The following is a 26,465-nucleotide window of genomic DNA, read 5'->3' on the forward strand; positions in this document are numbered from 1 at the left end:
AGTGTTTGATGGGATGGTTTGTGCTGTCACCGGATACAGTGACTGTTGTTTGTCGGATGATATGGATAGAAAAGACTCGAGTCCAACCTGGAGGAAAGTCGGGTGGTTAAATAGAGATACCCAACTGAGCGATGGTGGCAGCAGGTACTTGCATTGTTGGCATCCTCTCAAGAGTGGCGTCCCAAACACAATGCTATTGTCTCAGTCTCTGCCTGCAGTTGTCCTAAGGGAAGCAGCCCTGTTGGGTGAACAAGGAGCAGCGCCGTAGAAGAATGCCATTGTTCGTCTTGTGTACTAGGCAAAGAACCGTAGCTACCCTCCAAAATCCAACGAAACCAGTTAATTCAGGGCCTCAGGTGAAAAGGTGATATATGAACAAAGCATCAACACTCGATGGCGGTGCATTTATTGAAGAGACATCATAACTACGTAAACAAAGGAAAAGACTGCAGATGAAACTTCATAGAAGCTCCGTTGTTGACACTCGGGTCAAGAACATGCTTTTTATATACATGAGAGAGACGTCATCCAAGGAAAAGATTTCTCAAGAAGAGTGAAACACTATGCGTGGGTAATGTGTATGGGTATCATCATGTCGTACAGATTCGTTAGGAAAGTGGCGTTGTGGTCGTTGTCATCGTAGTTGGTCGTCGTTGTCGTCTCATTCATGATCGGTATATCGTTCATCGGAAACTTTCTGGTCTGGCCTTCATACCAGATTGCTGATTCAGAGGAGGGCAAAAGCCAAGGCAGCTCCAAAGACAGTAGCCATCAGGCCAAGTCTCGAGGTTGAGGTGTGGTCCGCCCCGTTTTCAGCCTCCACTAGGGGAGAGGTCTCAGTAGGCGCAGAGGTGGTCTCTGTTGGGGAGCTGTCGTCACCATCCTCCACGTCGGTGGTAGTGGTGACAATCACCACTGGAGGGGCAGATGGCTCCCCTGATGGTGCAGCTGTGGGTGGAGAGCCGATGAATGAAGTCGACGATGCCGAGTCCAAAGAGGCAGAACTGGCATGGTCGTGATCTTTGGCATCGACAGCACACTCGCACACTGCACGTCATGTTAGCACCCAATCAACCGACTCAAACCAAGCTTTCTTTGTGGGGAGAGGGAGAGAGAGAGTATCCTTACCAGTCCCAACACCATCAATCACCTTCTCATATTCTGACGCCTCGCATGCATCAACAACACATGCCTCCACTGATGCGTAAAATGCTGCTTGCTTCTTGCACTGGCAGACAAAGTCCAAGCCATCGCAGCCGATAGATGGGGCCTGCTCCAGAAAGCAGGTTTTGGCGCAATCGGGAATGGCCACGAGGGCAACAGAGAGGCAGTCCCCGCTGTCATGTGCCTGGATGCCAACGGTGAGCAGCACCACCAGCGTGAGGTACCAGTGGAGCTGCCTCACCGACAGCACCGAATACATTTTGATGTTCATAGTTTGTTGTGAAGAAGACCCAAAGGCCTCTCGGGTTAGGGAGAGAAAAGAGAGGTCAGGAAAGATTGGGCAGCGGGCAAGCGGTGAGCTTAAGAAGGGAAAACCCAGAGGTGGCAGCTCATGGTGGAGACTCCACTTCGTGATCGACTACACCGGCGGTGGACAGCCGAGTGGTTGGATAAAAGTGTTTAGGTCGTCAATAAAAGCTCAACGGGGTTAGACACCTTGCCTTCAGAAAACCGCCTCCGTTGAGACTGTTTCCCAACCATCCCCCAACCACCTATCCGCTGGACAACGACCGGCTTGGCAGGCTCGCTAATCTGCATTTACAAGGTCTTGAAGCATGGATTGGGTATTTTTGTTTCGTTTTGTTTCTCACCGCTTGAGCGATCAGGATTCAATCATAAAGATGAATGTTCTCTTGCTTCGACTCTTGAAGCCAGAACCGCGGCATATCGAAACTGGCGCCTGAGAAGAAGGAAGAGAAAACAAAAAGGGTTGATTGGGACCCCGCATATGCTGGTGTGGGTCTTGACAACTCACCTGCATTTTTGGGGACCATCGAGGATATCATCATTGGCCATTTGCCACCCGCCGAGGTAGCCATCGAGGGTCCGGTGATAGTTGAGGGATGAATGAGTGGAAAGAGACTGGTTGAGATCAAGAGGCCATGTTATTAACTGGGAAAGCTGGCCTTATGAGCACTCACCCTGATGACGGTGGTGTAAGTGGTGACCCATTCAGATAAGCTATTCGGCCCCTGCATCCGGCCCGGCCGCAGTGGTGCACTGGTCATGCTGCCGGCTTCGGCTCGGGAGCTGCACTGTGATCAATCAGCATGACGTGAAGATGCGCCGTACTCGGGCGCTGGGCCTCGGGATTTAAGGTTGATTTGACACGTTGATATCGTTCACGCCAGTGTTGAACCGCACAAGCTTTCAACATCAACGGTTATAAGCCGGACACGAAGATTGGCTCAACGGTGTTTGGCGTGGACTAGTGATGGAAGTTTTTGTAGATGGGTTTTGAAGAAGAGATGTTGCCTGACATCCACACTCATGAGTTTCAAAGCTGAAAGGTTGAAGGAATTACTCTCTGGTGATAGATATGCACAATCACACTTGCCGAATTGGACTTCACTCCTCATTTGCCCCCCGCACTTGGAGCATGACCCATCATCAAATCATGTCTACTACTGTGTTGAGTAAGACAATTCTGTTGAGACACAATAGAATACCAAATGAATAAATAAATAAATAAGTAAATCGAAATACTATTATGAACTTTTGAGAAAACAGAAAAACAGACAACCAAAGTCTCAGCGGTCAGGACATCAATATGAGGTCAAAGTTGCGTCTTGATGCATGAAGCTGGTAGGTCAACTCTGCCGCTGCAATAAGCAGACTAAGGCCATGCCAATCAGCAGCACCTATGCATCCATTGACCTACTGGAAGTGGGCAGGTTTGATCGGTGATATCACAGCAGCACAGTATCAATACGAGGGTGGGGAGGAGAACAAAGAGCCACTCACCCAACACCCACTTTGTCCTGATTTCTCCAGGACAATACTCGCTCAACCATCACCCCGTCTTTCACCAGTCACGTCCCGTGGTTCACAATGGGGTCTGTTGGAACAGGTACGCGAAATAAGGTCTCTGGAGGGGAGGAGGAGGAGACGATCAATGTCTTGATCACCGGCTTTGCTGTAAGCTCACCTCATTCACTCCCCCGCACTTCTCTCACTCTCACGATAACTATGCCATGAGTTTCGAACCACACACGACCACCACATCTTCAATCCCACTGACCTTCTCCCCCCTCAGCCCTTCCGCACCGACTTCCCCATCAACCCCTCCTGGGAAATCGCCAAATCCCTCCCCGAGTACCTCCCACCCCCACCAACCCCCTTCAGAGGCATCCCGGGCCACGTCCCTCCCCCCGGCACCGCCACAGGAACCATCCCCCCAAATCCCACCAACCCCCCAATCCCCCTCCCCAAAGTCCGCCTCCTGGTCCACCCCTCCCCCATCCACGTAGGCTACCGCGCAGTCCGCAACCTCGTCCCCTCCCTCTGGCACCTCGACTCTCCCTCCACCCCCAAAATCGACCTAGCAGTCCACATCGGCATGGCCGGCCCAAGAGGCTTCTACTCCATCGAGCGCCGGGCCCACAAATCAAACTACACCATGGGCGACGTAGACAACAACCTCCTCTCCGACCTCGACGACGAATCCGCCCCCCACCCATGGCAAGACCTCCCGGAAGAGCTCCTCTCCGACCTCGACATGGAAGACGTCTTGCAAAGATGGAGAGACCACTCCCCGCCCTACTCCGACTTGAGAATATCCGAAGATGCCGGGCACTACCTCTGCGATTTCATCTACTACAGCAGTCTGGCGCATCTGGTCAAGAATAACCCTCACGAAAGGAAGAGGGTCGTCTTCTTGCATGTGCCTAGCGAGGCTAGCCCCGCGTGGGTCAAGGTCGGGAGGGAGTTGTGTCTCAGTTTGGTGAGGGGGATGGTGGAGAGTGAGGTTGTTAGGAGGGAAAGGGGGTTGAAGGTGGAGGACCACCAGGAAGAAGTGGGGGAGCTGTAAAAAGGGGGAAAGGGGAGGGTTGGCTTCATATATGGTTGAATATCTGTGTTTGGTTTGTTTTGACTGGGGTGTGTGTGCTGTTGTTTGGCTTTTGTGTGTGTGTGTGTGTGTGTGTGTGTGTGTGTGTGTGTGTGTGTGTGTGTGTGTGTGTGTGTGTGTGTGTGTGTGTGTGTGTGTGGGTTTGTAACTGCGCTTGGTTGGGTACCTGCATGTTACGGATGAGAGAATGCCTAGGTAAACACATAGCGAACTGCGTGTGGATGCAAACCTGGAATGCCGAATTGTTGGGATATCTATGACCAAGGATTGGTCAAGAACACTCTTCTGCCACAATTCTCAGACTGACTGGTGTTGCATTCCTTTTTTTCTTCTTCCGTCCCCATATCCCGAGTATTACCTGTACTATTCAACTTCACTTCTCCCATCTAGTAAAATTCAACATCACAGTATCCAACTCCTCACAAATGCTTATCCTACATATTCACCCCAACACAAACAACCAAATACCCCCTTTCTTTTTCCATCCCAAAAAAAAAAAAAAAACCTAATATCTCCCCCACCCCTCAAAGAAATCACCCTTCCCCCAATCCCTAAACCCAGCCCCCTCCCCATCCCGATCAAGCATATACCCAAACCTCTCCTTTTCCCGTCTCAACAACTCAGGCAAGTCCTCATTCCCCTCCACCCGTTCATACTCCTCCCCCACCCTATCCCACAAATCTTTTCCCATCCTCACCCGCTCCACCATCCTCTGCCTATCCCTAAAAACATCCTGATTCATCCCCGCATGCGAAAAACTCTTCATCTTCGTCAACATCTCTCCCATAGTCTCAAAACAACTGCTACAATGCCAGGCCGCGTTCTTGAGCCTACCCATCTCCCAGTATTTCCGCCACCACGGCCCATCCCCCACCCTTAGATCATTTGGTAGGAGCGTGTTGGCTCCTAGGTAGTACGTTGCCTGGGGGTGGGGCCATTCCTCGCCCACGTGGAGGTATTGGAAGCTGTAGTAGTAAAACCTCGAGGAGAGGGTCAACCGGCGGGGGAAGGAGCACTGCCGAAGCACGGAGAGGGTGGACGGGCGGGCGATTTCGTCAATATCTGCAATGACTAGGACGTCGTGAAGATTGGGAAAAAAAGGGCCGGAGAGGGAGGGGAAGACTTGCGTCAACATGGCGTTCCGTTGAAAGTCTTCAATGTTCCAGGTTGATTTTGGGGCAAAGTCCTCCGGGTAGGTTATTTCATGGTAGATAATCTTGGACTTGTACCTCGCCATCGAGCTGGAGGGGTTGGCGAGGGCGGTTTTGAGGTGGAGGGGCTTGGGCAGGTTAGTAAAGGTTCGGGGTGACTCGACGACGACAAAATAGTCGACCTCGTTCCATGTGCTGTTTAGTCTTATCTCCAGCCAGTCGAGCTCGGTGTTGATCATGGTCAAATCGTAAACTTTTCGGGGAGGGGCCGAGCGGGATAATCGGGAAAAGGGTTTCCAGCCGTGGGGGCGGCATATTGTATCGTTCGTAATGTAGTAGGAGGTGAAGGCTCGGTAGAGGAAGTGGAGGGTCGTCAGGAAGAAGGCGATTTTGATGATGCGCCATAGACGTGGCCTTCGAAGCGCCATCCTGCTTCGTGGCTCTTTTCCGTCGTCGGAAGTCACGAGCATGGTCGGAGTAGGCTTCAGTCTGGGAAATCCACGTAATCCTCCCAGCAGTCTCTTGCTGACTCTTGGCTGTTGCTTTGGCTGGAAACACGATAAGAAATGTTGGCGCAGCATTCTTTGATAATGTGCGTGGCCAGTGCTTGTGGCACCATGTGCCACAGGAACCTTCATTTTTAGCGGCTGGTACGGAGGGCTCAAATGGAATGCAGCTGTCGGAAAGGGTAAAAAGTAAAGGTCAGAATGTTGTAAACACCAGAGAAGGCCCGGGAAAACTGTGAATAGCTTCACTTACACACAAATCCAGACTGACAAGGGTACCCTTGTTGCACTGCAACTTCACTCCTCGGACTCCACAGTCCGACGGGATGTTTTATTGTCTTGACCCTAACCCTGTTTGTCGCTACAACCTTTTGTACCACAACCTCCTCACCTCACTTTCACGTTTGTCTCTGTCGGTATAAAACCATTCTGGAAGCCAGTCCTGAAAGTCTCTTTGTGAGCCTGGGTCTGCAGCAAAGGTAATCCCATCAATATTGGGCGGTGGCCTTGGTGGGCTCGTTCGTGAGAATACTCTTGCGGTGTTAAAGTCGAATATCACAGCTCGTAGTAACGGGCTTTCCATGTTCCCAACCAACAGAATGTTGCGTGGTGAAAAGTCGTCTTGTGATACCCCTGCTGTCTTGAGCTTCAGGTATGACTTTACAGCGCACACATACGAGTAAACGCGGGCGTCGTCTGAGGCGGGCACCTGCTTGCTGTCAATCAACTCCTCCATGGTTGTTAACCCATTGAGAAACTCCATGAGAATCAATGGTACAGTCCTGGTGTAGGTGACACCATCAACAACGAGCTTGATCTTGAAAGAGAAGGACCCAAAGTATTCTAAGTGACATCCTCTGATGCTTTCTTTCTCATGGCGTGTCTCGTATGCCTGGAGGTCCTCATAAGCAGCAGCCTCAACGCTGTGGTCGCGTGCTGCAGACCAGACAACGTCTGTGAGCAGGCCAATATCTGTACTCCAGTAGTTGTAGTATAAGGGGTCGTAGATTTTGGCGACGTAGCATATGGTGTTGAGGTCGTTGTCCCAGTGGCATGCTACAATTTGAGGCCCAACGCCATCGCCGCCGCGGATCACCGAATCGATGACCAAATATGGTCCTGAACTCGAAAGCTCAGGGGAGGATGAGGAACCTGGCAGTCCATCGGGCTCGAGACCTTTGATGCAAAATCGAGTTTGCGAGTGCTTTTGAATATCGGCATGGCATTCAAAGGCCTTGGGACCAGAAACCCCCCTATAAGCCTGGCCGCCGAATGGAGGGAGAGGAGTGTACGGCTGAACTGCGAGTTTGAAGCCGGCGATATAAGGACAACGTGGCTTCTCATGGTTGACTGGAGTTTCCGAGCCCATTGTTTTCGAGCAAACAAAAGAATGTCAAAAAAATCTTTTGGGGGCACCCTCGATATCGCGGGGTAAATTGGAGGCTGCCAAAGTCTCCACAAGAGCTTCATGCGGGGTCCTCCAATTGACTCGACGATTTCATGAACCATTGCCCCGGAGACAGAATTCTCCTTTTGGTCTTCATACGATCTGGAGACGAAGAAGCACATCGTTCTCATCACATATCCAAGAAATTGGTAAGCCTTACCCACTGCTCACAAACCTTCCAACATCTTCCTTTGCCGACTGCCGAAAACGGACCCCCTTTCGGGATCGTAGCTTAAAGAGCTCGGGGCCAGCAACCCCCACCACTCATCACCAACCTCACTTCATCTCATCTCACCTCTCACACTCGGCCAAGCTCACAACCTTTACCGACCATAACTCTGACATCTCACCAGTTTCACATCTCCAACCGCCAAAATGTTCACCGGCATCGTAGAAGAAATCGGCGGTACATCCCCTCCCCTCCCCTTATCCCCCCTCAGCTAACCCCCCCTCAGAAGTAACCACCCTCAACACCGCCTCCCCAGACGGCGGCACAACACTAACCATCACCCTCCCCCCCACCTCCACCCTCCTATCCGACTGCCACCTAGGCGACTCCATCGCCATAAACGGCGTCTGCCTAACAGTAACAACCTTCCTCCCCCAATCTTTCACAGTCGGCATAGCCCCCGAAACCCTCCGCCTCACCAACCTCGGCTCCCTCACCCCCTCCTCCCGCGTCAACCTAGAGCGCGCAGTGCGCGCAGACACCCGCATGGGAGGGCACTTTGTCCAAGGCCACGTCGACACCACCGCCACCATCCTCTCCAAGATCCCCGATGGCAACGCCATCACTTTCCGTTTTGCCCCCAAAAATAAAGATGTTTTGAGATATGTGGTTTATAAAGGGTTTATCGCCTTAGATGGGGCGAGTTTGACCGTTACCAAGGTCAATGACGAGGAGGGCTGGTGGGAGGTCATGTTGATTGCTTATACGCAGGAGAAGATCGTGACGGCGGCGAAGGGCGTGGGCGAGACAGTGAATGTCGAGGTGGACATGACGGCAAAGTATGTCGAGAAGAGCATCCAGGGGTATTTGGCTGGTATGATGGAGGATGGGCAGGGGTTTCCTTGGTTGCAGAAGATGGTTGAGAAGATTGTTGCTCAGGGGTTTTCTTAGTGGGAAAACCAGAGGGGATGGGATGGGTAGGATAATTGTTTTGAGTCGGAAAGGATGAGGCGGGGTTGAATAAATCACATGTGCGAGGCGAAAAGTGACAGCAGGACATGTCATGATGTACGGCGTGGGGTTGCAATCTGTAGTGCAAAAGTGTATTAAAATAGCCTGTCGGGTATCAAATATATATCTCTCCCAAGACCCCCAAAACAGTTGTACAATGTCCATGCTACACTCGATCAAGCATCTCCCCAAACTTCAGCAAGCTTCTGGCTGATCTGTTTGCTGAATCTCTTCCTCCCAACCAGGTGATCTAACCGCGAAGCAACCATGTCAATCTTCTTCCTCCTGCCCTCCGGCCCAAGACCGCACTGTTCATAAGCCTCAATAAACTCCCGCGGCGTCTTCCACACCTTTTGTATCTCCATCGCTTTCTCACCCGTGACACCCCTCGTAACCATCAACATTTTCAAAAACAAATCCCTCAGCGTCATCATCCCCGATTTGGAACAAAGCGAAGAAAACGCCGGGTAGCTGATATAGTGACCAATCTCTGGCTGCTTTCCCCGCAGATCCTTCATCAGCGGCAGGTAATTATTGGCAGTAAGAACATTAGTCGGAATGACATGCAACGGCTTCCCCTCATGCATGTTCTGCAGCATCTGTGTCATCGAAACCAAATACCGGATCGTGTCGCCAATCTTTTGCGTCTTCTTCAAAAAGTAGCCATCAACCACCTGAATAGACGCAATAGCCGACTGAACCATCTCTTCATTTCTCTGCAGCCGGCTCTGGTCCATGGAGATCTCTTCGACAAGGTAGATGACATTCTTGATTCCTGAGCGCCTCAGGCGGAATTGCTGTTCATGAAAGCGACCATCCTTGATGCTCCCAATAAGATCATCAAGACGTTTCCGTTCCACAATCCAATCCAAGACCACCTCATCTCCTTCAGCCCCCATGCGTGAAAGCCATCCGGGCTGCTTGCATTTGGCGACCCAGAGGACGTCTCCTAGTTCCATGGCGCGGGAAATGGGTCGAATTCCTTTTTTGGTGAGTTCCTCTTGAAGGTAATCCCGGTCAGTCTTTGCTCGAATCTCGCGGTTATCCATGACTAACTCGATGGTAAAGGTTCCGGGCGCCATCCGGATGGGTTTGAATGAGGGGAGGCTGGCATCGTCCGCCATTGCTTCCCCCGCAGCGACTACGTCCTTGTATTTGTTGTCCATTTCTCTTTTCACAGAGCTTTGGACCTCAGTAGCCACGTCCTTCTGGTCTTCCTCGTCGTCGTCCAAAAGGATAACGGGGTTGGCGGCCTGTGAACGATACGTTGCTGACTGAGCTGGCCTGCTGGAAACCGTCGAGTCAGTGGCTCCTAAAAAGCTGTTTGTGCCGCTAAGCTGGTTCAAAAACTCATCTCCGTCGTTTCCAGCCGAGAAATTGCTTCGAACGCCGGTGTTGATCCCTCTACCAAGATTCTCTCCAAGTAAAGCCGAGCCAGACGCGCTGCCGACCCTATCGTTCCGGGAACCAATAGCACTACCACCCGAGTCTTCGGTCTTGGGGACATCACCCCGAGCAGCAACTACTTCTCGGACTCGTGCAGCAACCTCCCATCCCTCATCTGAGAGCGCCCACCGCGTCACAGGCCGACCACGCTTGACCACAAGCTCTTCTGACTCCAGGGCCTTCATCGAAGCCCATGCTGTGTAGAGCTTGAGGGGATCGGACGGGACCGTGAACGAGGAATCGCTATAGGGTTGAGCGGCGGCCATAAGCTCCTCTTTGGACATGCCCGGCATTGCCGCATTTCTATCTTGCCCCGCCAACACGAGCATCAGCGCAAAAGCTCCCGAGCGATACTGAGGGACATAAGTCCTTGCTTGTCTTGCAGGTGCAGCCCTCCTTAATGCCGGTGCCGGTGTGGCACCATTATCTTGGTCTTCTCCCGGCAGGTGAACTACCCGCTTCCGCTTAGGAACCATTGGCATACCGTGCCCATTCTTCTCGCAATGCTTCCGGAGCTGCTGGGCGAGACGCTCGCAGAGCTTGGGACTGAAGCCCTTCAGCTGTTGACACTGAGAAGGGTGCTGGAGCTTCATTGGGCATCTTTTGAGCGAGTCGTATGCGTGCTTGTAGGTAATCACACCCTTCGAGTTTCTCTCTTTGGCCGTATCCCACCATTTTTTCACCCAGCCAAGCCAGAGGGGGTTGGCACATGTAGACTCCGACATACTGCGGCGACAAATGCGATCTGCAGACCAAAAAGGAAGGTCAAAAAAGAACAAGAAAAACAAAAAAGAAAAGTCCCAAGGCGGGTTGACCGAGACAAAAAAAAAAGTCGAAGCAAGGGGGAGCAATCAGACGGAACCCGAGGGGATACAATCCATGAGGTTGATTGCGGGTTCTCAGGAGAGAAAAACAATGCCTTGTTCAGAAAGACGCGTCGGGACCGCGCCCACAAAATCGCCAGACTGGCGCCAGGTCATGTGCTCGCTGCCAGGGGACCAGCTCAGGGCAAACTGACGTATGGCTAAGCATTTCAGCCAGATGCGAGCTATGCCTGATTCAGCTAGCGCACCTTCTATATTTGTCGTGGTGCAGCCCCGCCACTGCCCGCCTCGCATTTCAGTGACCTTCACCGACTGCTTCAGCACTGCCAGCCGCTGGAACACGAATCACTGGACACTTCCCGGGCGGCACTGCAGCTTCAAGTGCGGGGCAGCAGCTCTGTCTCTCCCGATGAAACCTCACCTCCGGTGTGGACCCTGTTATGTTATCGGGCCTGACAAGGAAGCAAGCAGCTATCACAGTTTCCCCCCGATCGAGAATAAAATCCACAGCTCTTTTTCCCTCCCTCCCCCCTTTTTTGTTGTGTTAGTTCTTGGGTTCAAGCATCGCCGTAGCAACAAACATCTTCCACATCCTCACTTACAGCACCAAACTCACCTACCATGAGCCACAACGAGCAGATCATCGCCGGCTCGGCGAAGCACCCAATTGTGCCCCAGCACTACAGGTATGGCACCGCTGGCTTCCGCATGAAGGCCGACCTCCTCGAGGGCGTGACCTATCGTGTCGGCCTGCTCGCTGCCCTCCGCAGCCGCAAGCTCAACTCCCAAGCCATCGGTGTCATGATCACAGCAAGCCACAACCCCGCCATCGACAACGGCGTCAAGATCGTGGACCCCATGGGCGACATGCTTGAGCAGGAGTGGGAGAGATATGCCACAGCTCTCGTCAACGCCCCGAGCGACAAAGACCTGGCCAAGATCTACAATGCTCTGGCCACCGATCTCAAGATCGATCTCGAGGCCCCCGCCAAGGTCATCTACGGCCGTGATACCCGACCTTCAGGCCACACCTTGGTCACCGCCCTCGCCGATGCCCTCGACGCAACCAATACCGAGCATGTCGACTACAAGATCCTCACCACCCCCCAACTCCATTACCTTGTGCGCGCCACCAATAGCGAAGGCACACCCGCCTCCTATGGCGAGGTCAGCGAAGTCGGATACTACAAGAAGCTCGCCGAGGCCTTTGTTCGGACCATGAAGGGCAAGAGAATCCCTCAAGTCCTCCAAGTAGACTGCGCCAACGGCGTCGGCGGTCCCAAGCTCAAGGAATTCCTCAAGCACATCCCTCAAGACAAGGTCCCCTTCGCAGTCCAGGTTGTAAACGACGATGTCCTCCGCCCGGAGGTCCTAAACCTTGATGTAAGCCCTTCCCCCCTCATCTCCGAGACATTTTACCTCTCCTAACCCCTTTTCCATCCTCACAGTCCGGCGCCGACTACGTCAAAACAAAGCAACGTGCTCCCCCCATTCCTAAACCCCAACCCGGCCTGAGATGCTGCTCGCTCGACGGCGACGCCGACCGCCTAATCTACTACTGGCACGATCCAGAGACCAACGTCTTCGTTATGCTCGACGGCGACCGCATCTCTTCGTTGGCGGCCTCCTTCATCGGCGACCTTGTTGAGTCTGCCGGTCTCCGAGACGAACTCCGCATCGGCGTAGTCCAAACCGCCTACGCCAACGGCGCAAGCACGCATTACATCACCCAACACCTGAAGCTCCCCGTCATCTGCACCCCCACGGGAGTAAAGCACCTCCACCACGTAGCCCAGGGCTTTGACGTGGGAGTCTACTTTGAGGCCAACGGCCACGGCACCGTCCTCTTCTCCCTCGACGCCATCAACGCCTTCAAGAAGACCACCCCCCAATCCCCCGCCCAGAAGGAAGCCTTGGACACCTTGGCTGCCTTGACGGATCTGATCAACCAGACCGTCGGCGACGCTATTTCGGATATGCTTCTTGTGGAAGTTATTCTGGCGCACAAGAACTGGAACCTGAGGGACTGGGCTTTGACATACCAGGATCTGCCGAACAGACTTGTCAGAGTGGAGGTGGCGAACAAGGATGTTTTTAGGACGACGGATGCAGAGAGGAGGCTTTCTCATCCGGAGGGGTGCCAGGCCGAGATTGACCAGGAGGTGAAGAAGTTTAAGGATGCGAGGTCGTTTGCCAGGGCTAGCGGGACGGAGAATGCGATGAGGGTTTATGCCGAGGCGGCGACGAGGTCGGAGGCGAATGAGCTTGCGGAGAGGGTGGCTGGGATTGTGAGTCGGTGGGGTGTTTAGTTGATGCTTCAGGGCCGATGCGGGGTTGGTGAGAGGAGGGGTTTGAGCAAGGCGTTTGGGGGGGTTGATGATGGTGAAGGGTTTAGGAGGAGGGGGAGGGCTAGTACGGAGGGAGTGTTGACGGGAGGACTGAGGAAGGCGAGAAAGGAGCAGGTTAGTACGGGGAGCGGGCACACGCTTGTTTGGACGACGTTTGATATGTCGGTTCATGAGGGGGGGTTTCCGAGGGGGTTTGAGATGTTGGCTAAGGCGGGGTGGGAGGGGGATGGGAGGGATATGGGGGAGCAGGAACACATGTGGGGTTTTGATGATGGGGAGGGGGCTTGGAAGAGGATCAAGAAGAGCAATCAGATGGGGTTTAGTCCTAGTGATGATGAGGAGGACGGGATGGGTTCGCCAGTCAAACAAAGGCTAAGGGGGAAAAGTATGGGGAGTCTGAGGGGGGGTGATGGTAGGTTGGAGTATGACATTTCTTTTGGGCAGAAGAGGTTGGCGATTCCGCAGACGAAGCTGGAGGATATCCTCAGGGATGGTGATAAAGAAGTCGGGGAACCGGCGACGTTCTTGATGAGTCCTTTTGATTTGGGGGCGAGTAGAAGGGAGTATTTTGAGGGGGTTGATCAAGCAATAAGAAACAAAAACAGCGCGGATTTCTTTGGGGATTTGACTTGCCTAGTTCCTAGAAACGAGCTATGGGGAATAGACAGTGATGATGAAAATTTGGAGGGTCAAGAAGAAGAAGAAGAAGAAGAGGAAGAGAAACTGTAGAGCTTCGAGGATATGCTGGAGAAATTAGGGATTGAGTGGGAGGTGTATAAGGCTATGGGGATGGTGGATGGTAAGGAGGACACACAGGAAAAGGAGTGAGCTTTTGTTATAGAAGGAAAATCCCCCACCTACCCGAAAATTGGTGTTGTTTGATTGAGCACGGGAGTAAAGCGAGCGAGCAAAGCGGAATGAATGGGTTATAATGGAACTGAGATGATGAACTGGGTAACAAATACATCGGTATTATTAGCAAAAACAAAGCAAAAAAAGATATGGGTGGGCAAAAATAAGGGTCTGCAGAGGTTTAGCAGGTAAGGTATATTTAGTGTTGGGTTGGGCTATGCTTTTTCTCCCTTTTCGAAGCGATAGTCTGGGTTGGTCAATTTGATTTTTCTGTGTTTTGATATCCAAAGGGATGAATGAAGGCAATACAAGCTGGGATGATCAATACTACCCCTGGATTGTCATAACGATTCACAAAACTTGCAAAAGCAGACACAACAAACCGAGCCAAATCATCGAACTTCAATGCTCTATTTAATTTTTTTATTTTTTTTTCACTTCTTTCCATTCCTCTCCGGGTATCCCATATGCATCATTCATCACTGATGCACTCCCCATCACCCACACTCGGGGCCATCCTTTGCCAGTCCAGTCTCCTTCCTCATCATAGAGGTATCCCCCCTCTGGCTCCCTTTTTTGCTGAGATAAAATACAGCATGATAAACAAAAAAACGCCAGAAAGACAACCTGTTCTATCTAGTAACTAAAGCCCCCGAAAACACCTCGCTTTTTTGTCGCTTCAGATATGGTGCGCTACCGCCAGAGCGTCAATCCCGAAATCTTCATGTTGTGAGTCTCGCCCCCATCCCCCCATGCAACTTTTACTTGTTGTATGTATGCCAGGCGCAAAGTGAAAATGTAAAAAAGAGTAGTTGGTTATCAGACCTTCCTTGCTAGATGTACCAGGGAAACCGTGATTCGCCTAGCACATCTTGTACAGGCAGGTTCCCTCAGCCTTGCGGGTGGGGTCCTCGGTCTCGAGACGGTACTCGATCTTGATGTCGAGATCGCGACGGTTCTTCTCGTTGGGGCGGTTGTGGAGAGAGCACTCAATCTTCTCTCCTTGCTGGACAGTAAGCATATCCTTGAGGTAGAAGACGGTCTGCTTCCAGTGAGTGTACTTAGTGTGTGGCCCAGTGGAGAAGCGGACTGTCTTGTGGCAGGCGGTAAAGTCAATGTCGAACCAGGCGACAAGAGCGTGGATGAAGTCATCCCGTCTGGCGACGAGGTCGAATGGGCAGCTGAAAGCCAAATCCTCGACCGTGCACTTGTAAAGGTCGAGGGTGAGAACGAGAGATGGGTCGGTAACGACGGCCTTCATCTCGACAGTATCGACAAGAGGCTCAGACAAAGCGGTCTCCTTGAGAGGCGAGTAGTTGAAACCATAGACGTTATCCCAAACTGCGACATGGGTTAGCCCCGGACAGGAATATCCTAGCGCAAAGCGGAAGAGCACTCACATCCGATTTTCTCGTCCTTGTAATCGCCGTCCTCAATACCAGCAACATAGATGCTCGCCTTGTCAGGGAAGATGAGACCGTCCTTGACAAGGTACTTGTCACGGGCATACAACACAGTGTCCAACATGGACTCGTACAGCAGGAAGTAGCCCATCCACTCTGAGATGATAATGTCCACCTGGGGGAAGGGAAGGGTAATCTCCTCCATCTTGCCCTGGATGAGGGTGATCTTGTCGGACAGCCCGTTGACCTCGACGATCTCGCGGGCCTTGAAGATGATGGTGGACATGTCAACACCAATGACATGCTTCGCGCCAGCCTTGGCAGCAAACCTGAGAAACAAACTGATCAGCCTTGCTTTCTTTTTTTTTTTTTCTCCCGGGGAAGTCGGGCGAGGGAAGGATGGGCGTACATCGAAAGAATACCGGTGCCGCAGCCGACATCGAGAACGACCTTGTCCTTGAAGATGTGCTTGTTTTGAACGATGGCGTTCATGTATGATCTTGTGCGGACCTCATCTTTCTGTAGAGGCGCATGCCAATGTCAGCCATAAATTTTTGAGGGGAAGATAAGATAGGCTCCAAGAAAACATACCAACATCTCCTCGTGGATGCCTTGATAACGAAAGCGCCAGAGTTAGTACAATGATTCCCCATCAGCGAGCTTGAACGGTGTCATACCATGATGGTTATAGCTGTAGGCTGAGTGTTAGCAAATATCCCCCCTACAAAACAGACACATAGCTTTTTTTCTTCTTCCAGACTTGCCTGTTGAAGTAGTGCTGCTCGGCGTGGTCGAGCTGCTTGAGGTTCTTCTCAGCAGTCTCGATATCCATAGCGTCGTTGACCATGTTGGGCTGTCTGTAGCGAGGGTCGGTAACTGAAGATGGTGACGAATTATTGACCCGGGTCAGATTGGAGAGAGAAAAATCAGAAAGGAAGAAGAAAAATGGTGCTGGGACAAGCGCGATATGGGAACAATGGGGATCTGCCACTGGCCTGGGCTCGTCGCGCAGAGAATTTGGGTGGAAAGGGCCCGCTTAATCGAATGTGGGGTAGTTGCCCCGCCGTCAAGTCCCTGTAAGAGAAAACACCCCACTAAGGCAAACAGGGTCCTCAAGAAAGCGACGCTACGAGACGTCAGGCATGATCAGGCAGAGGCAACATCCACGATTAAGGGACCAGTCAACAAACATGGGATGATCCCTGAAAGTCTAATCATCTCGAGGAAACTCTGCAGTGTTGGACTCCCTATCTCAAGATGTTAAGAATTGCTGTTAACCCCCTCAACTCCGAGACCATGCAAACTAGAGTCTAAGCAAAGACCAGATCAGACTGTGACAGACGAAATATGCAACACCATGTACTCCTTGCTTCCCTCCCCAGTTCAAGCCATGCCCGCCAGCTGCAGCAGCCGATTACCGGCCTTGAGGTTAGCACTCTCATAGGCCTTGGAGTCCGGAGGGAAGGTTCCGTTGGCAGCCCACAAGTCAAGCAGAGGCTGCATCGGCTCCAGCTCCTGCGGCGTGAGCATGGCCATCTCCATCCCAGCCAACACAAAGTGACTGAAGCAACTGTTGAGCTGCTTCTCAAGATTCAGGTGGTAGAAGGGCTCCACAAAGTGGGCCCAGTAGAGATGGGCGTACACGCGGAACATCTGGGTGAAGATGGTCTTGCAGATAGTCGAGAACTCCTTGGGAAACCCACTACGCTTTCCAATGTACTCGTCAAATCCGTCGGTGGCGATGGCCGAAGGTGTGAGCTGCTGGTGCTGAGAGAACGAGACACCAGCAGGGTTGGTGGGGAAGACCTTCTCGTCGTCGACCTTGCCAGAGATCCAGCGTTGCATAAGCGTTATGTACTCGTAGGCAGGAAGCTCAATGGGCTCAAAACGGTTGTTGAGCCATGTGTAGGAGTGGTTACTGAGGAATCGTGTTAGTATTGGCTTCCGCTATTAGAAAGATGGGACATGTCTCACCCTCCAGCTGACATGCGAGGGCATGTGGTCGGGTTGCAGATGCTCTGGCCATTCTCCTCCTTCTGGTACACAATGCTGACAAAGTTCCAGAGGTTACGATAGTGCTCCACGACTGTTGGAGTTGTCAGCAAGTGAGACAATAAATCGTAAAAATAAAATAAAAGGATGCCTACCTTGACAGGCAACCCATTCACCCTGCTCGACCGCCTTAGGTCGACGACTGAGGGTCATAAAGTTGCCTTTCACGATCTGCTTGGCGTAGGCTGGGTTGAGCCAAAGCGGGAGCGGCTTCGGGAGGTGGTAGGCGGCCAGTTCATCGTCTGTGGAACCGGTCATGTTGGCGGTTGGTGGTAACGGAGATGCAGGGACAGGTGGGAGTTTGGAAGAGGGAGAAGAAAGGTTGCTTGACGAAAGACTCCTCTGAGAGAGGCCCCCAGGAGAGTTCAGTTTGCCGTCCTCCGATGTTGGAGATATCGGACTCTTGCTGTTGGGGCTAGGTTTGCTGGAAGCTCCCCTCAGCCGGGCATTTCTGGGGGATTTGTTAGCGGGGACCATTTGTGTGATTTGTTGTCATCGGCGTGACTGTGAGGCCATGGAAGGAGCGCGTGATCAAGGGGGCCGCTATGTGTACTCGATAACAGATATAAAAGGCAAGAGCAAAGTGCTTCCAGATGCACCAATACAAGAAGACCTGTGGTACTTACATTCCGGAAAACAGGTTCGACATTGTGACACCGTTTGACTGGGTTTAAGCTATGTTTAGGGGATATTGGAAGGCAATGTGGTTCAAGAGCTGCCAGACCAGCTAGCTGTAAGAAATTGATAGTCAAACAGTGATGTTGGAACCCAATTGACGTTATTTACAACCGTCACCTAGTCGTCTCTCTAAGTAAATTAAGTCAAAAAGGGGGAGGAAACTGGCGGTGCCTCGAGAGACCCGCGGGCCAATCTGAAACCGTTGAGCCAGAAACCACGCTAAGCATCAGATGGGACCAATCAGCGTCGTTGGATGTTATCTTGGCATTAGAGGTACGTACTCGAATCACGTGCCACCGCATGTAGTTCGTGACCCGCCAAGCCAGGCAAGCCAGAGACTCGCTGCATCCCATTCGCGTTACCTCGATCCAACCTCCAACCGATCCCGGGCCGCACTTTTGCGTGCATATACACACACACGTTAAGGGTAGGCAGCAGCCTCTCTCTGTCTCTGGTTAACCAACAAGGGAGGACCGATGGGGGTGGGGAAAAGATAAAATGGCCAGTGTGCCTTCTCCAGGATCCCGGGTCGCCAGACGGTACAAAAAGCCTGGTCGATTGTTCGACACTCTTTTGACCCAGAGCACTCGAATTGTTCCCAGTTCATTTCCCAGTCCGATGGATGAGGAACAACCGCTCCAAGAAAAGATTGCATTTTTCAATCAGCTGGATGCCTTGGATAAGCTTGACGAAGAGGATGACCGAATTGATGCCAGGGAACAGCAGCACAGGGCCAAGTGCAAGGCCTTCTTCCAACCAGCAGTTCCTACAGTGAAAGAGAAGGGAAACCCTATCAATCCTCTTTCTTCACCTCGCCCACATCCAGAACCAAGGCGGACAACGTCGGTGCTCACTCCAACCGCACCTACACCCGCTCCAGGAGGTTCGGCAGAAATTATCAAGGCAACCCCAGAAGCCACTACCATTGACAGTACCACCTCCAGAACCAGGAGGCGCCTAATTGCAGATACTTCTACTTCATTCATTGCTGAAACACCAATACCAGATTCCACCCGTCCAAGAGTCCTAACAACATTACGGAGGAGTATCACCATGCCAGTTTCAGCCTCTGCCTCTGCGGCTGAACAGTCGCCGTCAGCTACTACTGCTCTTCGAAAGCGCAAACGGTCATCTTCTGGGAAAGTGATCCCGGAATCAGCTCAAATATTTCGTGGCTTGTCTTTCTTTTACATCCCCAACGACGATGTTGCACCAGCCAGGAAACTTCGGATTGCCAAAGCCAAAGATTATGGGGCAGAATGGGTTAGGAGTCTACACAATGCGACACATGTCATTGTTGACAAGCACTTGTCATACTCTGACATTCAGAAGATACCAGAGTTTGGGCTGGCCGCCTCTTTGATCGTCGTCAATGACGAGTATCCTATCGACAGTATCTCGTTTCGGACACTACTAAACCCCGACCAGAGTCGATACTGGGTCACAGGGTTCCCATCACCAACTTCCGAATCCACAGTCATAACAATATCATCCCGGGACTCTGAGCCTTCGCTTCAGGTCAAAGAACCCAAAAGCGCCGGGAGACAAAGCGCCAGGAAACAGGACACTGAGGGCTCAGAAGGAACACCACGACAGGAGGATAGCTCGTTTGAGAACCCTCGCCCAACTAAAACCACTCAAGCTGCTCCGTTCGAAATACAGATTCAGTCATCTGTTCCACCCCATCCCACAGCTCAAACGACGGATGGTCCCAAGGATGAGCTGACGAGCTACATCGAGCTCCTTCAGCAGTACAAGGACTTGCCGTTGGACCACGAAGAAGACGACGACATACAATCAACCAAGGACGCTCAGGAGGACTCGGATCCCGAGCCGGGCTCCGAAGATGAGCGCGCCCGCAAAAAGCCCGCAACACGCTCCCGCGCCTCTCTCAAAAAGACTATTCCGTTCGAAGACCGCTTTGCCTGCAACCGTGGCGGCACGAAAGACAATCCTGCCTCCTCCGCTGCCAACAACCCAAACGCCAGGACAATAGAAGTTCTCCAATCCATGTGCGACTACTACACCAAAATTAATGATCGCTGGCGTATAACGGCCTACCGCAAAGCCATCACCACACTCCGTCAGCAGACCACCAAGAAAATCACCACCGCCGAGGAGGCCTACACTCTCCCCAACATCGGCTCCCGAATCGCCCGGAAAATCGAGGAAATCTGCACCACCAACAACCTTCGCAGGCTTCAATATGCGAACCTTGAACCGACGGACAAAGTCCTCGACCTCTTTCTCAAAATTCACGACGTGGGACTCTCTAGAGCAAACAAGTGGATATCCCAAGGCCATCGGACCTTGGAAGACCTCCTCACCAAAGCCGACCTGTCGGCCAACCAACGCGTCTCGATCGAGCACTACTCGGACCTCACCTCCCGCATCCCCCGCAGCGAAGTAACCCAGCTAGCGGCCTTTGTCCAGCGTGAAGCCTTCCTCGTCGACCCCGACGTGGAATTACTCGTTGGCGGCTCGTACCGCCGTGGCTCGGACACGTCAGGCGACATTGATTTCATCGTCACCAAACGCGGGACCACATCCTGCTCGGATCTTGTCCCGTTTATGAACTCGCTTATATCTGTGCTGTATAAGAAGAATTTTTTGGTGGCGACGTTGTCGCAATCGAGAAGGGAGGGGGAAGGGAGTAAGTTTTTGGGATGCTGCAGGTTGCCTCCGGGGGGGAAGTGGAGGAGGATTGATTTGCTGCTTGTGCCCGAGACGGAGTATGGAGCGGCGTTGATTTATTTTACGGGGAATGATATTTTTAATCGGAGCTTGAGGTTATTGGCGGGTAAGAAGGGGATGAGGTTAAATCAGAGAGGGTTGTTTAGGGATGTGATGAGGGGGAGGGGGAGGGTGGGGGTTACGGAAGGGGAGTTGGTGGAGGGCAGGAGCGAGAGGAGGATTTTTGAGGTTTTGGGGGTTAGGTGGAGGGAGCCTAGTGAGAGGTGGTGTTGAGGGGGGAGGGTGACATGGGGTTGAGTTGGATGGGAGTGACGATGATAACAATGATAATAATAATGATGATGATGATGATGATGATGATGATGATGATGATGAATGTGGTGTACGTTAATGAGATTATCTTGCGTATTAGCTTCATGGATGAAAGGGGTGGGTATCTAAATAGCTCTTTTTTTTTTTTTTTTGCGGGTAAAAGTGGTGTAATGATGGGGGGGATATACCAAGCTTGTTATCATAGATGAGACATGATGGCCCCTTGTTTTTGAACGACATTAATCAGAGCCTGACAATCCTATAAGTCACTCGTTGAAGTTATTTCGATTTTTACTGTTTGATATATCACACTACACGGACACCGCCGGCTTCCTTAGCAGTAAACACCAGCTCACCAGTAGTGGAGAAAAACGGCCGCCGGCGGGCGATCGATGGCGATTGTTCGTTAGCAAGCGCAAGCTTAGCTTCAACGTCTGGTAGTGTATGTAAGCTCAGACTTGAGATCCTTGACTGACCTTGACCTTGACTCTGATCTTGACCCCCGGTGTAATAAGGTCTGGACCACCTTGGTTTCTTATCTTTTACCTACCTACCACCCCAAGGTCACATGCCTCACCGATGATGTGTCCCCCCTTGCTGGGGTTGGTTATTTGCATGATGGGTGGTGAAGATATGACAGGTCTGGCGGGCATAAATCCTTCATTAATCTGGCATTGATAAACACCAGGTTTGGGATTTGAATTGGTGAGTGATGAATGAGCAACCCCCACACTCCCGCCCAGATGGTTCGTTCCTGGTTTTGGTTTTTGGCGCGCATGATGCTGGGATTTGCGCTAGTGTCGAATGGGCATTTGAGGCTAGTCTTGAAAAGTGAAAGGTGAGATAACGGAGGGCTGAGGGAAGATCAGGGTCTTTTGGAGAGGAAGTGATCTTGGGCGGTGGGAGAGCTGACAGGTGATCGGTGGGGGAGAGGGTTGAGAGGGTTGATCGGTATACAGCACGACTTGCTGTATCTCAGAGGAGATATCATGAGGTCTGGGGAGAGGAATGAACAACGTCTCGGCAGTCCGGCAAGGGAGAAGGAGAGGTAGCCACATGCAGTCTCGTCACGGCAGTGTGATGATATTTTTGAGGAGATTGTCACCTGCATCTCACCAAATAAATGAAAACAAACAAAGACGACATTATGAAGGCCTGTAAGGGGGGCGTCTGCGCGTCAGAGTGAATGGCTTTGTGGCTTGCAGGCTGGGCTTCAGCGTTGGGGTTTTTCGGGGTGTATGTAACGCCGTGATGGGAGGGTTATTGCAGCGGAAAACTATATAATATGTAGGTGAGACTGTATAGTGGTATGTTGGTGATGAGAAGCAGTGAGGTGCTCCACTTTGAGTGAGAGGCATCTGCAGAGGCAAGTGTTTCGATGATCCTGGGGATGCAGGTGGTTCCTGAAAGTAGCGTCAGATAGAATGGGTTCTGGGCGGGACGGGACGTTGTTATCAGTAGTTTATTTCTTGTGATCTCCATGCCGTAACATTCAATATCCGGCTGGCCGAGCTGAAGCTGAGGTGGTTGGGGATCGCATTTGTGTCAAGAGCTCGTGACGCTGGTGAAGAGAATCTTGAAGACATGAGTGAGATGTGTTGCTCTGTGCCGCTGCCACATGGACGTTGTTTGTGTTCAGTCATGGCAATTGTCAAGACGATTGCTAGCCTTGGGAGGAAAAGACGTTGAACTTCCACTTACAGCAAGTCAGTCAGTCCCCTGAACGCGCGGGAGAGCGGCCCCACGTAGCCCCCACGGCACCTGAGAGCCACACGACCGGGTTAGTTGAGCCAATCAGGGCCCAGGAGGCTTATCTTTACACCAAGCTTTTAGCACGTCTCAGCGAATCGAGTTATCGTGGAGCTCCCTTTCTCGGTCCACTCCAATGTCACCCTCACTCAAACGTCACTTGCTTTGCAGGGGAGCAAGGGTTGTCTCTCACAGCCACCACTCTCCCTCCAACCTCGAGCTAGGAAGGCATCAACGCTCGTTCTCGTCATATGCGACGCTTGCTTTTTCTGCTTCACAATGGGTCCAAACGCCCCCGAACTCGCAACCAACGCCGAGCTGGTGGGATCCGAGAGGAACTTAGGAAGTGTTCTCCTCGGAGGCAATGATCAAAGAACAACAACCTGAAGAAGGAGGGTGACATATTGGTCTCTATCTTCGGTCTCCCCCCTCCCCTTCAAATTTCCAGAGCAGCATCGCAGACTTGGCTCTGTCCGGAGGCTCCTGGTCAAGACATGTCTTGTGCGACCCATCTTCAGCGTCCGCAAAAAAGCACTTACTTGCCTTACTCAGAGCCCAGGTATGGATCTTCAAGGTCCCGAAGAGAGATTGTGCTCATGCTCCCGTTGCTCTCCGAGGCCCGCGGGAGCCAAGTGGGAACCCATGCCTTATGATCATAAACATGCTCGAGCCCCCAAGGACGCCGGCGATGCTTCTCGCCTGACTTCCGTTCGCTTTCCATCCCACTCCCTTCTCTTCCCGTGCAGTAGCTCACCCGTGTGGCTTGTCTCCCCCGATAAGCCAAGACACCCTGTCGGTGTCAAAGCTGATTGGTCCCCCGCGAATTGCTTCTTTCCAGAAAAAGTACCAGGCCTTCTGCAAACCATTGCTAGCCTGCTGCCGCTCATCACTTTCTTCTGGGAAGATCAAGTTTTTCGCCTCCAGGCATACTATCTATTATTGGGTGTGGAAGACATTCCTCCCGTCCCTTCGTTCTTCTCTGTCTCTCGTTTACTCTTGTTCTATCCGGCACATCCGACAATATCTGCACCTCACAGACGACCACTTATACACTTGTACACCACCTCACCATACACGACTGAAGGCAGCAAAATAACCTCCTGGACGGCCAAGTCCACACACCTTCAAAATGGCCGCTAATACCAACAACCAAGAACTCTCCAACCTACCATACATCCCACTCGAACCCTTCACAGGAACTGACCCAGCAGGAGGCGATGCCCTCGTCGAAGACCTCAATGTCTGGTACCAAGCCGGCGACATCTCCTTCATGATCATGTCCACAGCCTTCGTCTTGCTCATGATTCCCGGCGTTGGCTTCTTCTATTCCGGTCTCGCACGCCGAAAGTCGGCACTCTCCCTCATCTGGCTCTCAGTCATGGCCGCGGCCGTGTCAACCTTTCAGTGGTTCTTTTGGGGCTACTCTCTCACCTTTTCACATTCCGCTGGCCCCTTCATTGGGGACCTCTCCAACTTTGGCTTCCGAAACGTCCTCGCCCATCCCTCCGTTGCCTCGAGCCGCATCCCCGATTTGCTTTTTGCTGTTTACCAAGGCATGTTCTCGGCTATTACCATCGCCCTGGCCACCGGAGCCGTAGCAGAGCGCGGGAGGATGCTTCCATGTGTTATCTTCATGTTTTTATGGCTCACTGTTGTGTATGATGCCGTTGCTTGCTGGACTTGGAATCCATCGGGCTGGTCCAACAAAATGGGTGGGTTGGACTTTGCAGGTGGGACACCGGTTCATATTGCCTCTGGAGCGGCCGCTTTGGCGTATAGTATGATGCTTGGAAAGAGGAGGGGTCATGGCACCCACGAGTTGAACTACCGGCCGCACAATGTGACGCATATTGTCATTGGAACAGTTTTCCTGTGGGTTGGGTGGTTTGGTTTCAATGCTGGGTCTGCGCTGGCCGCGAACATGAGGGCTATTATGGCGGCCGTGGTGACCAACTTGAGCGCTTGTGTGGGTGGGATTACGTGGTGTGTGTTGGATTACAGGCTGGAGAGGAAGTGGTCGACGGTTGGATTTTGCTCGGGGGTTGTGGCTGGGTTGGTGGCTATTACGCCTGGTTCTGGTAGGTCCCCTTTACCCACCTCACCTTTTTGTGAAGTTGTGGCTAACAACATCAACAGGTTACGTCCCAGTCTGGGCTGCCGTACCATGCGGCATCATGGGCGCCTCTTTTGCCAACTACGCCACCAAGCTCAAGTTCCTTCTCCGCATTGACGACGCTCTCGATATCTTTGCTGTTCACGGCATCGGTGGTCTCGTCGGCAACATTTGCACCGCTTTCTTCGCTACCAACACCATCACCCGCCTCGACGGTGTCTCCTCTATCAAGGGTGGCTGGCTCGATCACAATTGGATCCAGCTCCCTATTCAGCTTGCCGACTCTTTTGCCGGCGGTGCCTATTCTTTCGTTTTGACCTGTGCTATCCTCTTCATTCTTAACCTCATCCCTGGGCTCCATCTCCGCGCAAGTGAAGAGAGCGAGATCCTCGGTATTGATGACGCCGAAATCGGCGAGTTTGCCTACGACTATGTTGAGCTGACCAGAGAAGTCCTCAATGACGTCGAGGGTGACAACATGAGCTCTTACAGCGCTGAGCAGCCTATTCACCAAGGGCAAGGACGATATGGTGTTGCTATCTCGAGCGGGATGCCGAGGGAGAAGATTGTGAACATGAGCATGCCGTTGACGAACCACAGGATGTATGGACAAGGGTCGGCTGATCATGCTCAATAGTTGTGGGTTGACGGTTGAGGACTTTTTGGATATCAATCCTTGACGGGGAGAGGAGCACTTGTTTTGTTGTGCGATCTAGACCGGTTTCTTTCTGGTGTCTTCTATATCTTCTATGTTACACACACACACACACACACACACACACATATATATATATATATATATATATATATATACCTCGGTAGGGAAGCAGGAGTTTGGGCATCTCACTGGTTGGAATTTTGGGAAAACAAAGCGATGGATGTTTTTGATGTATAGGGAGATGGATCATGATGGATTGATGGAACTCATGTGTATTATTTAGCAGAGTTGAGGATCAAAGGCAATAAAGAACATAGCATAATTATCTTCATCTTGATATTGCATTTCGGAATCTATTCCGTCTCTAGGTACCTTTCTTCCTTGAGCCCCTGTGTCAGAATGAGGGCCCGCCAACCACCCGGAAGCATGCCACCTCCCTTCTGTTGCCAGGAACGCGAGGAAGCTCTTTCCGCCTCATCGCACAAGCAGCTCTCACCTGCTAGCTGAGAACACCCGGGGTCCCTTGTGGCAGAGGCCAACCCCAGGTGAACTTTCGCCGACGAACAGCTGACCTGCCTGCCTGAGCAGCTTGCTCGCCATACCCCGGGGTTCCTCATGACAGAGACCAACCCCAGGTAAGATCTTGCCAGTTGACAATCAACGATAAACGAGGAAAAATACGAATGAAAATGGAAGGTGAATGTACCAAGTTGTCAGAGTCGAAACGATGAAAATAAAAGGCAAGTGGGTGATGGATGGTTAGGGGTTTATATAGGTACGCAGCAGCAGACAGCCGAAGAAAGTCTTTGTCCCACCCAAGTGTGGACGTCAGCAAAAAAAAAAAAAAATGACTGCTGTCTCCGGCGGCTCTCTCCACCCCCCCCCTTCCTCTCCACTTCCCTGATCAAAACTGGCCGGTCATATATGTAGCACAGTTTCAACCCATTGCTGTGAGCTGTCTTGCCAGTCATCATCCACCA

At 52.0% G+C, this 26,465-nt stretch overlaps 12 protein-coding genes across 12 annotated transcripts; 6 read left to right on the top strand and 6 right to left on the bottom strand.

Annotated features, from left to right (window-relative positions):
• Positions 1-174: 174 nt before the first annotated feature.
• QC764_109790 (uncharacterized protein) lies at positions 175-1,435 on the bottom strand (the record flags this gene model as incomplete). The annotated part of the gene is made up of 2 exons (XM_062942248.1): positions 175-1,047; positions 1,129-1,435. 2 exons carry the CDS (start codon positions 1,433-1,435, stop codon positions 728-730), a joined length of 627 nt encoding a protein of 208 aa, XP_062805179.1. The 3' UTR covers positions 175-727.
• Positions 1,436-1,974: 539 nt separating this feature from the next.
• QC764_0011770 (uncharacterized protein) lies at positions 1,975-2,427 on the bottom strand (the record flags this gene model as incomplete). Its single annotated transcript, XM_062939894.1, has 2 exons — positions 2,145-2,427; positions 1,975-2,085 (listed from the first exon to the last, which is right to left on the bottom strand). The coding sequence occupies exons 1-2, from the start codon at positions 2,229-2,231 to the stop codon at positions 1,975-1,977; spliced, it is 198 nt and encodes a 65-aa protein (XP_062805180.1). The 5' UTR covers positions 2,232-2,427.
• A 329-nt stretch (positions 2,428-2,756) lies between these two features.
• Positions 2,757-4,033, top strand: QC764_109800 (uncharacterized protein; the record flags this gene model as incomplete). The annotated part of the gene is made up of 2 exons (XM_062942249.1): positions 2,757-3,141; positions 3,260-4,033. Exons 1-2 carry the CDS (start codon positions 3,055-3,057, stop codon positions 4,031-4,033), a joined length of 861 nt encoding a protein of 286 aa, XP_062805181.1. The 5' UTR covers positions 2,757-3,054.
• A 544-nt stretch (positions 4,034-4,577) lies between these two features.
• On the bottom strand, positions 4,578-7,098 carry QC764_109810 (uncharacterized protein; the record flags this gene model as incomplete). The annotated part of the gene is made up of 2 exons (XM_062942250.1): positions 4,578-5,899; positions 6,126-7,098. 2 exons carry the CDS (start codon positions 7,096-7,098, stop codon positions 4,578-4,580), a joined length of 2,295 nt encoding a protein of 764 aa, XP_062805182.1.
• A 120-nt stretch (positions 7,099-7,218) lies between these two features.
• RIB5 (Riboflavin synthase alpha chain) lies at positions 7,219-8,296 on the top strand (the record flags this gene model as incomplete). Its single annotated transcript, XM_062942251.1, has 2 exons — positions 7,219-7,582; positions 7,632-8,296. The coding sequence occupies exons 1-2, from the start codon at positions 7,552-7,554 to the stop codon at positions 8,294-8,296; spliced, it is 696 nt and encodes a 231-aa protein (XP_062805183.1). The 5' UTR covers positions 7,219-7,551.
• A 236-nt stretch (positions 8,297-8,532) lies between these two features.
• On the bottom strand, positions 8,533-10,527 carry MUS81 (Crossover junction endonuclease mus81; the record flags this gene model as incomplete). Its single annotated transcript, XM_062939896.1, has 1 exon — positions 8,533-10,527. The coding sequence occupies one exon, from the start codon at positions 10,525-10,527 to the stop codon at positions 8,533-8,535; it is 1,995 nt and encodes a 664-aa protein (XP_062805184.1).
• On the top strand, positions 9,179-9,783 carry QC764_0011820 (uncharacterized protein; the record flags this gene model as incomplete). Its single annotated transcript, XM_062939897.1, has 4 exons — positions 9,179-9,346; positions 9,425-9,507; positions 9,537-9,611; positions 9,726-9,783. The coding sequence occupies 4 exons, from the start codon at positions 9,179-9,181 to the stop codon at positions 9,781-9,783; spliced, it is 384 nt and encodes a 127-aa protein (XP_062805185.1).
• Positions 10,528-11,247: 720 nt separating the features above from the next.
• Positions 11,248-14,043, top strand: PCM1 (Phosphoacetylglucosamine Mutase; the record flags this gene model as incomplete). Its single annotated transcript, XM_062942252.1, has 2 exons — positions 11,248-12,009; positions 12,075-14,043. 2 exons carry the CDS (start codon positions 11,248-11,250, stop codon positions 12,933-12,935), a joined length of 1,623 nt encoding a protein of 540 aa, XP_062805186.1. The 3' UTR covers positions 12,936-14,043.
• A 166-nt stretch (positions 14,044-14,209) lies between these two features.
• Positions 14,210-16,282, bottom strand: HMT1 (Nuclear SAM-dependent mono-and asymmetric methyltransferase). The gene is made up of 6 exons (XM_062942253.1): positions 15,994-16,282; positions 15,907-15,920; positions 15,821-15,840; positions 15,639-15,748; positions 15,227-15,558; positions 14,210-15,167 (listed from the first exon to the last, which is right to left on the bottom strand). The coding sequence occupies exons 1-6, from the start codon at positions 16,074-16,076 to the stop codon at positions 14,689-14,691; spliced, it is 1,038 nt and encodes a 345-aa protein (XP_062805187.1). The 5' UTR covers positions 16,077-16,282; the 3' UTR covers positions 14,210-14,688.
• Positions 16,283-16,413: 131 nt separating this feature from the next.
• Positions 16,414-18,134, bottom strand: QC764_109860 (uncharacterized protein). Its single transcript, XM_062942254.1, has 4 exons — positions 17,908-18,134; positions 17,377-17,732; positions 17,204-17,315; positions 16,414-17,147 (listed from the first exon to the last, which is right to left on the bottom strand). Exons 1-4 carry the CDS (start codon positions 17,928-17,930, stop codon positions 16,613-16,615), a joined length of 1,026 nt encoding a protein of 341 aa, XP_062805188.1. The 5' UTR covers positions 17,931-18,134; the 3' UTR covers positions 16,414-16,612.
• A 323-nt stretch (positions 18,135-18,457) lies between these two features.
• QC764_109870 (uncharacterized protein) lies at positions 18,458-20,926 on the top strand (the record flags this gene model as incomplete). The annotated part of the gene is made up of 1 exon (XM_062942255.1): positions 18,458-20,926. One exon carries the CDS (start codon positions 18,458-18,460, stop codon positions 20,924-20,926), a length of 2,469 nt encoding a protein of 822 aa, XP_062805189.1.
• Positions 20,927-22,854: 1,928 nt separating this feature from the next.
• On the top strand, positions 22,855-25,464 carry AMT1_1 (ammonium transporter Amt1; the record flags this gene model as incomplete). The annotated part of the gene is made up of 2 exons (XM_062942256.1): positions 22,855-24,792; positions 24,851-25,464. The coding sequence occupies exons 1-2, from the start codon at positions 23,844-23,846 to the stop codon at positions 25,462-25,464; spliced, it is 1,563 nt and encodes a 520-aa protein (XP_062805190.1). The 5' UTR covers positions 22,855-23,843.
• Positions 25,465-26,465: the final 1,001 nt, after the last annotated feature.

This window comes from Podospora pseudoanserina, chromosome 1, assembly GCF_035222485.1.
Source record: "Podospora pseudoanserina strain CBS 124.78 chromosome 1, whole genome shotgun sequence".
In the NCBI taxonomy this organism is placed as follows: domain Eukaryota; kingdom Fungi; phylum Ascomycota; class Sordariomycetes; order Sordariales; family Podosporaceae; genus Podospora; species Podospora pseudoanserina.

Excerpts from the sequence above, each read along its gene's own strand:
- HMT1 (XM_062942253.1), bottom strand. The coding sequence starts at position 16,076 with ATGGTCAACGACGCTATGGATATCGAGACTGCTGAGAAGAACCTCAAG. Across the intron at positions 15,559-15,638 it reads GGCACCGGTATTCTTTCGAT|GTTTGCTGCCAAGGCTGGCG; the intron begins GTACGCCCATCC and ends TTTGTTTCTCAG. Across the intron at positions 15,168-15,226 it reads CAAGGACGAGAAAATCGGAT|TTTGGGATAACGTCTATGGT; the intron begins GTGAGTGCTCTT and ends CCCATGTCGCAG.
- QC764_109860 (XM_062942254.1), bottom strand. The coding sequence starts at position 17,930 with ATGTCGAACCTGTTTTCCGGAAT. Across the intron at positions 17,733-17,907 it reads TCGAACCTGTTTTCCGGAAT|AAATGCCCGGCTGAGGGGAG; the intron begins GTAAGTACCACA and ends CAAATCCCCCAG. Across the intron at positions 17,148-17,203 it reads CCTCGCATGTCAGCTGGAGG|TAACCACTCCTACACATGGC; the intron begins GTGAGACATGTC and ends ACGATTCCTCAG.